This window comes from Medicago truncatula, chromosome 8, assembly GCF_003473485.1.
Source record: "Medicago truncatula cultivar Jemalong A17 chromosome 8, MtrunA17r5.0-ANR, whole genome shotgun sequence".
NCBI classification, from domain to species: domain Eukaryota; kingdom Viridiplantae; phylum Streptophyta; class Magnoliopsida; order Fabales; family Fabaceae; genus Medicago; species Medicago truncatula.
The window spans coordinates 6,387,485-6,397,716 of NC_053049.1; the positions used below are offsets into that span (position 1 = coordinate 6,387,485).

Below are 10,232 nucleotides of genomic sequence, written 5' to 3' on the forward strand. Positions count from 1 at the left end.
TTCCTGAAATAAAAACATTAAGGCTGCATTTGATACAAGAGGACTAGAATGTTACAAGGTACAAACAGACACAATAATTCTTATTGATGTAAAGTAAAACATTAACAATAAAACAAACATACATAATAACATGATCGTAAGTAGGAAGTGAGGGAATGGAATTCCTTCACATCTGTTATTCAAAGCAGCAACACAACAACCATGATCCACTTTAGATGGAGATACTATTAGGAATGCCTCGGCAAGTCAATCCTTCCTCACTAGAAGGATAAAGTAGAGTATATGGCATCTTCACTGGTCCGTACCGATTTCTCAATGTCTCATCATTGTTCCTTTGAGTGAGTTTCTGTTCAATTTCAGCCAACTTCTTTCCAAACCTCTTGAAGGCTTCTTTTGGTTGTGAATCTGAAGTCCAATTGTCACCTTCAATTCTATCTCCAAGGTATTGCTCATCAGAAGCATGCCTTGACAAGACCTCTATAATGGTCAAGTCAGTAAGTGTATCATTCTTTGGTGTGATTGTCCTCAAATAAGACTTCTGGTAGTCCTTAGCAAGCTCATCATACTCAGGTGATCCTTTCTCAGGCATGAATCTTCTACTCTTTGTTGGCCGGTTAAGGATATATCCTCCATATGGATATTGTCCGAAATTAACAGCTGCATGAAGTGCTGAAGCAATCCATATAAGGATGGTGGAAGCTTCGATCAACTCTTCACGGGTTTGCATCTTAAACCACCATGTGGCATTCTTCAGGTCACCATGACCAACCTCTACAAGTTCCTTCCAGAATGCTTGGAGTTCAGCATCTTGTGCAATGGCAGCATCAGACTTGTAATAGAAATTCACATATTCACCAACCCATGACTTAATGGCAGCCCATATTTCTAGTCCATCAGAAGCATAAGGATAATCCTCTATCAGAAGGCGGAGACCGGTAGGAGAGGCTGGATCCTCAACAGCTACTCCTCTAAATAACAAGCAAGGAAGAAATATTAACATACAAAAAATATGTTCTATGGAGTTATTATTAATTAAAGTGATTTTAATGATCATTTTACAACTGTTTTAGAGGAGATTTAAGCCCGTATAACAGAAATTATTAGTTAGAGTTTGTTGATAAAAAATTGACAGACCAAAGATGTAAGGTTACCTTTTGATTAGATCGTTAGGTAGTCCTTGCTCAATGAAATTCCAATCCTTGTAAACAACAGCAGACATTTCCAAAGCATAATTTCCCCACAAGAAGGTTGATTCTATAATACCCTCTGCATTGACCAAGACATTTCGTGCAAGTGCATTTATGTTCATTGTGTCACGGTAGTGAGGAAGTAAAAGTTTATGAATAGGGTGAACCACACTAAGATGCCTGTTTGTTGCTATGATGAATGGCTCAACAACAGCGTGGGTGTTCAACCTGTCACACATGTCGATATTCATGAATTAATCATAGATAGGTTAATTATGTTTGATTGTGTATACGTGATTAATGAGATTCATACCAATGGCTGACAAGTTGATGATAGCAGGAGTCATTTACAACAACAAAAGCCTTGGCAAGGAGCCAAATTGAAGCTTCAACACCTTCACTTGCGGGCAAGTAAACATTGCTAACAGGACCAAAACTATCACCTTGAGGGTGTGGCCTGCTTAGTTCAATGGCCAGTGGCTTCAAAGTTCCATCATCTTGCAAGAAAAGTATGGTTCTGGTAGCATAGGCCTTTGTCTCGGTTGCATTTATTTTCCTCAAATATGGAAAGAGTGGGTCGTGGTGATCAAGTATGTACAATCTATTGTCTTGGATAGCCTGTATGACAAAATAAAATTTAGCTACTGTGGTTTACTTGAATAAAAAAAATTCAATCATGGAGAAAAATATTAATCAAACTAAGTCCATGAGGTGTCAACCCAGTGGTTAAAGTCGACCTTATAACCTCAAGGGATAGATTTCAAATTTTCTCCCGGACGAAATTCACGAACGCCACTTTGGAAAAAAATAGAACTGATCAAATATGTCATTACCTGTTCTACGGTGACCCCACCCATGTTTGGCTCCAAGTTTTCTTTGGTTATGGTGCTGGTATTATCACCAAATTTTTGGCTATCTAGCTTGCTCTTTGGTGGAAACTCCTGTATTAAATTTAGCAAGCAATAATGTCACCAATTACAAAAATAACATAATGTTTACAAAATAGTCTTAGTTTTATTTTTTTAATTTCTTAACAAAGTTAAACTATTAGCTTTACCGAAAGTTTTTTGATGATGTGTGGGTTCACCCCAGCAATCATCTCCCTTGCAAATTCCTCATCAGTCTGCCATGCAGAATGGTCCACTGTTCATATTAAGAAATTTTCAAAAGATCCATTAGATTTCTTTATATGATTTTGTATAAATATATTACTGCAAGGACTAGGTATTATGATTAATATATACCTTGAATCACTTTTGGTGGTGGAAACTTAAGTGCTTGTTCACCATCAGATCGGAAAAGTTCCTTGAACAATGGTATTGGACTAATCTGGCTTAGTACATCAGTAGGAAGCTTAATTCCACCCTCGTAGAGAGAGCGCACATCTTGAAAGGTGTTAAACTCAGGGTTATTGAGTTGTAATGTAACTACAGATCTCAGTTGAGGTATGACATTTTGAGATGCTGATTTGAGTATGTAAACAAGAAAGTCTGATGACTTTGTGTGTCCAAAAGATTCATCTCTTGGAAGGTAAACAGTGGGACTTCGAGTCTCACTCTTAGGATCTGTTCAAATATATAATAACAATATATGTTTTAGAAACAATACCAAAATCTTTAGAATCATAAGCAGGGTAAACATTTGGATCAACCAAAAAAACACATGTTTAGTCCAAAATCTGACAGAAGTGTTTGTGGCCTAACCTGTTTTAGTTTTTCTTCTGCCAGTTCTTCCCCTTCGAGGGTAAGGGAAATCGCTTGATCCCCCAAGAATTTGACGCGCCAATTGAGGTTTCGAGTCAGGCTCACCCAAATCATTGTAGACATCGTAATCATATATTCTTTCCCATTCCTTGCGCTCTCCAGTTCCATCTCCTCTTAAAGTCTTCAATTCTTCTTGTCTGTAGTACACTAATGGAGCCGGTGTTTCACTTGGAAGGTATGTCTACATAAATTTAATCATTCAAAATATCAAGTTTTAGGAAATAGGCTTAATATTCAGCAAGCTATATAGTTATTATGATAAAGTGGATTTGTGATTTGAGACATCAGAAAGAGATTGGGAGTTGCAAGTTCTCAACTCCCTCTACTCGCATTTCTAAAAACTAATTACTAATATTTGTCGTTATAATAGAAATAACAAGCTACATGTGTAATAGAATTTTTATTCTTACCTTGTTGGCAAAGAAGATGCGGTCGGTTTTGTACTTTTTAGAATTGTAAATCCATGAGTTGCAGACAAAGTGGATGGATCCATGGTTTGGAACATCTTCAAGTGTCAAACTCACAAGGAAGAATTCACCTTGCATAAAATTATCGATGTAAAAAGCTCCGGGAATTCCCATGTTACTGTCCCATTCAAAATGAATACTGAAAGCATTTTGTTTGTCTCCCAATGTTGGTATGGAGGTAAGAAGACCTTCCAGAAATGTTTCCTTTCCCACTTTTCCTTTTCCAGCAGCTATATTAAAAATGTCAAATATTATTAGTTTCTCAATTTCACTAATCCATGATTTTCAAAGTTTAATTTTATTCTTTTACAGATCCATTTTTCTTTTTACATGATCATCATCCATCTTGCCTGAGTTATATCGAAGGGAAATAATTTCAATATTTTAGTGGTAATTGATTGTACCTGATCATTTATAACCAATATTCTACATCAAAATCTCCATTGCACATTTTTAATTTAATAAAAAAAACAAAAGGGAAAATAAGGTAAATCTTAATGGATTGATGTATCAAAAACTCTTCTTGAATAATAGGCTGGCTTGGTGGTGTGGTGGAAGAGTTATGGAGTAATTAATGCAGTCTGAGTTCAATTCTTACATCTAGCAAAAACTAACAACCGACATAATACTCATTCGATATTATTTATAAGAAATAATGAATTTTTTGATTTATTGAATAATTAATGTATATGATATATATTCTAGATCGAATACATAAATTATTCAATGAATCTAAAAAATTAATTATTTCTTATAAATAGGATTGGATGAAGTAATATTTATTGCTTAAAAAAATAAAACTCCTCAATATTTTGTTGTTAAATCAGAGATATCCTCCACGTGCAAATGTCTGTCACTTATGTTATGTCACACAATGTTGGTAAAAGAGTCTAAGTAAAGAGATCATAGAAGTATGAAAAGAAGCAATTTTAAATAGAAAAAGATAGTAGAATTTACAATTTTAAAAATCTAATAAGACAGAAGTTCAAATATAAAGTATATAGATGGGGATGTCAAATTTTAAATAGCTTATGGTACAAGATTAATTTAAAAAATTTAAGTGAGCATGTGCACCCATCACGTAGATCCATACATACCAAATGACAAAGATAAAGTCCAAAACAGTTGCCAAACGCCAAATATCACACTTATTTGCATTATATATACTTCTTTTTTTACAAAACCATTAGATATACTCCCTTTAATATACATTGGATATAAGTTTTTATATAGTCATTTTTTATTCCAATAGTACTATTTTTTCCATATCATTTTATTACTTAATCAAATGTCCAAATTATTTTAAATAGTTACTTAAATAATTTCATAATTTCTTTATTTTAATTAAGAAGAGACAACGATGAAATTTTTGTCTGTCAAGTAAGGATATAGTTTTGCAGTTAATAAAAGAATATAAACACAATTTTTTTCTTTTCATAAATTTCATCAAAGAAGGTAATCAATCTTATTCAGAATCCGTCGATCAGACACTAAATGTGATACCTCTCTCAATCAAGATTCTAAAATCATTCTCGTCCGTTAGATCCAATTACTTCCATTGGTGTACACATAATTTAAATAAGTTATATCAATCAATTAATTAAAATGCCTATTTCTTGTATGAATTAAACATAGTGAGAAAGGTCCTCGTGAACTAGCTCAATTGATAGAGACATATAATATAATATATGCAGGGGTTGAAGTCCGAACCCTAAACATCCGACTTCTCCATATTTAAAATGTGTGAGCTCCCGTCACTGGGTTAATTGACAAAAAGAAAAATAGAGTGAGAAAGAGAAATGAGTTATTACCATCAGCACTTGTAGCACTAATCAACCTGAGAGCTATAGAACGTCCCAAGAAGGAAGTGGCAGTATCAAGTATATTGCCAGCAACATCACCAACAATACCAAAGGCACCACCAATGATACCAGTAGGGCTTTTAGCAGCAGTGAGGGCGTTGATATCCAAAGTATTCTTTTGCATCAACACCACAGTTCCCTTCAACTTTTGGCCTCTATCAAAGAGACCTGTTACACCAGAAAACATCTTTGAATATGCTTTAAATGTATTACACTATATATGGTAAATGAAAGAAAGGCTTGTGTCTTGTAACCATAGGGGTGGTTAGTATTTATAGTAGTTGATGAGATTAGGATCACAATGTTATAGTTCAAATGAGGTGATATTTTTATTCAACTACTCATTTACAACATGGTGGAATGCAATTGGTCACGTCTTATGCTAATTTTTTATTATGAGTGATTATCTCGTGGTATATAAAATAATAATATATCCGATTGCAAAATTATTTTGGTAGTTGTTATATGTGCCAGCCTTGGCATTATGTTCAATAATAATGACTCTGTTTGCTCTATTGTTAATTATTACTACTATCTTACGTGTCTGCATTGGTTTTCTCGAGTTTTCTCATATTTTTTAAAGTGGGAAAATCTCTACCCTTAAAATTCATTTCTTTCTTATTTTAATTTCAAAATCTCTCCTCTTTTTTTTTTTTTTTTTTTTTCTTTTTCTTTTTCTTTCTCTCATACTATCAAATCAAGATTAGGATTGGACTTGAGATACATTTGCTTAGTCACAAACATAAAAATGAGTCATTTAACACACACAATGTAATAAAAAAAATTGATTTGGTGTTGTGGTCTAATTTAACACTTACTATATAAGTATTTCTCCATCCAAAGATGGATCCAAAAATCTATTAGCAATTTTAGTTCACGGCCTAATTTATTCTCTTGTTTGGGAGTCTTTTGTAACAATTTTTGTTTTTTTATTTTGGGTTGACGGCAAGACCTTTGTCTTTTGATGTAACTATACTCTTTTTCCTTGTTCTTTTGGCACTTTCTGTGCTGGAATAGCAGATATTTTTCAAATATAAGCAATCAACGTTTGTTCTAGGGCGCTCTATATATGGATAATGTTATCAGCCACGTTTTTGACATTTGCATCAATTTTTTTCTTTATAAATGATGAATAAGACATGTATTACTAATGATGGTTGATATTCCAGCTATCATGGAATCCAAGTCGCCATAGTACAATGTTTTTAAAATCCCAGCTATGTTGGCAACCCAAAACATCGTGTGTCAAATGCGCCACATCTTATATATTATTAATAATAAAAAATACAAAAACGAAAAAAGTTGAGTTAAACTCAACAAAGCTAATTAAAATGATAGGTATGCATACCAAACCTATCTAAAAAAACCACTGATAATAAAACTAGGACATATATACCACCATTGAAAATCTCCAATTAGTTTACAAATATCAACGAAAAAACTTCTCCTTTTCCTCTTGTGACATAGATGATCTCCAGTAGGTTTCTGCGTTTTTCCTCTTCAGTTTCGTGTTTTGCTGCTTGCGTTGGGGGTGTGAAAATTAAACACTGATGACTTGTGAAAAAAAGAAGCATAAAGGGCTGCTGGACTAAAGTCTGATAATTGTTGGTCCCTCTATTATTTTTGTTATATACACCCCTCTATAAACGATTATTGTTATATACACCCTCGTATAAAAAAATTAGGTCCCTAAAGGCATGGGCCCTAGGCTGCCGCACCCCATCCTATATCTATGGCTGGCCCTGAATGTTATCGTTGTAATAGAAGTGGTTTAATATATAAAATGAAAGACATAAGGTAAATAGGGTAATGTTGCATTAAAAATGGATGTTGGTAAGGCATGTGGCATTGATAGGTCATTTGAAAGAAATTTTGATGAAGATGAGGTTATGTCAGTAGTGAATGAACTAGATAATGATGTGTATTAAAATGGTGGATTATTCCATTATTGTTAACAATGAAATCACATGACCAATCATACTCGGACGAGGCCTTCATCGGAGAGATTCTTTGTCTCATTGTTTATTCTGTGTGCAGAAGGCCTATGTGCTCTTATTAAGTATGTCGAGGCTAGTGGAGAGCTTCATGGGGTCAAAATTTGTCGAAACACTTTGATTATTACTCGAATTTTATTTGCAGATGACTACTTTCTATTTTTCAGGGAAGGTGAAGCGCCGAGACTCAAAATATGAAGCAAATTTTGAGGTTGTACAGAGCAACGTCTGGATATTACAGCTTAAATGCCCAACAATCCCTTCAAAATGCTTTTACAACAACCTTAGGGGGGTCAGGCGGTGTTATGCACAATGAAGTACATCGGACTACCCTCTATGATTGGTAGAAGAAGGAATGTTACGTTCAGCTTTCTCAAAGATATGACTGGAGCAACAAGTATTTGTGAAAGGAAGATATAATGATAAAAACATGTACTGCAAGCAATACCATCTTATGGAATTAGAATTTTCTTACTTTCTACCATGTTCTTTGATGCCAACGAAAAGATTATTAACACGTACGTACTGGTGGGGTCATGGTGGTTCCACAATTAGAGGTATTGACTGGTTATCAAGGGACATGCTTGTTGTCTACAAATTTTTTGGAGGTTTGGGGTTTAAATACTTGACGTCATTCAACTAAGCAATGTTAGGAAAACAAGATCGGAAATTCCACACACACTTGGACTGTTTGGTATCAAGACTGTTCAAGGCGCTCTATTTTCCTCATGGAAGCTATCTAGACCGAAAGTGATGACAGAGCACTATATGACATTTTGGGCTATGTTTTTAGTACTTTTATTTGCATTTGAAGACATATAAGTTGAGAGATAGAGGAGTTGTTAATGGTTTGGGAAACATATTGTATTGTTTTCAATCGAGCCGTTGTTCTTGATGCTTGACAGTTTAAGGAACCTCTAGGGTATGTTTTTTAAACATCGTTGTTCCTTGATTGAGGAACCTCTAGATATTTCATGAAGTGTAATTCCTTTAGATGACAATTTAAGAGTCACACGGGATGTTGCAGTCAAAAGATGTGATCATGGCTTTCATAATTGAGTTATGGATAAAACGACATCTGTAGGAATATTCTCTCTATAGTAAACCACCGTTTATGTAATTTTTAGGTTTTAATTAATAGGTACTTTGCATTAATCCAACAAAGAGGGAAGAGGGAAGAGGGGATTCAAGGATTCCCTAATCACCGTTATACATCTAAATCACACAAACATAATCTTTCTTTGGATAGGGAAATTTAACCATGCAAATCTTTTTTTCATCTCTTTTCTATTTTCTTTCTAATAAGTTTTGCTAATTACCGAAAAACTTGCTACTTTATTAATTGTTATGATTTGGTGCACTTGCCAATTTCGTCCTTCAGAAAGCTTGGACATAAATCAAAGCTTTAGTTGGAGAAGAATATTTACCGCTAAGAGAGTAGTACAAAAAGTTGCTCGGTGGAAGATCAGATCGGGTACAAAGTTTCAATTTTTTATGCTTTGTGGGTAAAAGATGGGACAAGTATTCTAGGAGATGGTCAACCTCTCAAGGTAATTCAACAGGCTAAAGTGCACAATCTCGTTGATCAAGAATTTCCCGTATAGAACAATCATATTGTAAACCAGTGTTTTGATCAACTTATAAATGAGCTCATTCTGAGTACTCCTTTAATTGAGTCTGTTAAAGAAAGATAAATTAATTTTTAAATCAAAGAAAAATGAACATTACTCGGTAAAAATTGTGTACAAGATTTATACATAAAATAGTGCAGGCAACTCATATTTATGTCAGTAAGGTCATTGGCTGGAATTTAGAAGTTAAAGGTGCATCCCAAAGTGAAGGATTTCATTTGGCTGATTTATCAAGGTTGCTTACCGACGCGTGTAAGGCTGAAAGATCGAAGTCTCCATTGTCTGTCTATTTGTATGATGTGCACCGGTAACTATGGGGATGCAATGCATATATTGTTTGATTCTCCGTAAATAGGATATGTATATATTTTTCTCAAGTGCATTAATTTTATCATTCATAGCTCCAGCCCAGTTTATATTTTTAAATGTTTCTTCAATAGATGATTTGATTCTCACATAATCAACGGCAACAATAAAACTTTGATTGTGTGGAAAGTTGTTTAGTGGAGACATATTGAGAAATATGTATGATATCTATATATAGAGGGACAGATCGATAACATTTGCAATCATCTACAACAGGCCATGTTACCCAAGAACAATCATCAATAAAAGAAACAAACCACCTTGCCCCATAAATATTAGAAACAACAAGAAATATTAGAAACAGGGGCCGATCGGCAGACATCAAAATGAATAAGATCAAATGGTTCAACACTTTTACGAAGATTCAACGAAAAAAGTGGTATGTGTACGCTTATAAAATGGATATATATATCACATTTAAAAGACTAAATCGATTGCATTAAAAAACAAAGATGGAAACATAAACTTCATTAGTTGAAAATGAGGATGACAAAGACGTTTGTGCTGAAGCCAAATTTGAGAGGCAGAATAAGACTCTGACTAAGACTGAAGTGCAGAAGACAACACCTTCTGATCAATTCGTGCATCATACAAATAATATAGCCCTCCTTGTTCCTAAGCAACTCCAATCGTCTTTCCCATTACAAGATCCTCGAAAGCACAATGTGAATCAAAAAATATTACTGCACAAATATTATCCTTTATAAGCTTACGAACATAGATAAGGTTATTCCAAAGACAAGGAACATGAAGCATATCTTTCAACTTAAAAGGTTCAAGGTTAATTTCTCCACAACCATCTACACGAGTATGAGAACCATATGCAGCCGCAAAAAAGAATGTCATATGAAGAAATTTACTTCAAAAAGGCCAAGAACCAATGTCATATGATCAATAGCACTATAGTCAATAATATAATCAACATTTCAAGCAAAAACCACATATAACTATTTTCAGTCACA

The 10,232-nt window shown here is 34.1% G+C and overlaps 1 protein-coding gene across 1 annotated transcript; it reads right to left on the reverse strand.

Annotated features, from left to right (window-relative positions):
- On the reverse strand, nucleotides 1-5,533 carry LOC11424335 (linoleate 9S-lipoxygenase). Its single transcript, XM_003627137.4, has 9 exons — nucleotides 5,229-5,533; nucleotides 3,361-3,647; nucleotides 2,891-3,131; nucleotides 2,432-2,752; nucleotides 2,245-2,330; nucleotides 2,021-2,128; nucleotides 1,501-1,805; nucleotides 1,152-1,415; nucleotides 1-968 (listed from the first exon to the last, which is right to left on the reverse strand). The coding sequence occupies exons 1-9, from the start codon at nucleotides 5,464-5,466 to the stop codon at nucleotides 212-214; spliced, it is 2,607 nt and encodes an 868-aa protein (XP_003627185.1). The 5' UTR covers nucleotides 5,467-5,533; the 3' UTR covers nucleotides 1-211.
- Nucleotides 5,534-10,232: the final 4,699 nt, after the last annotated feature.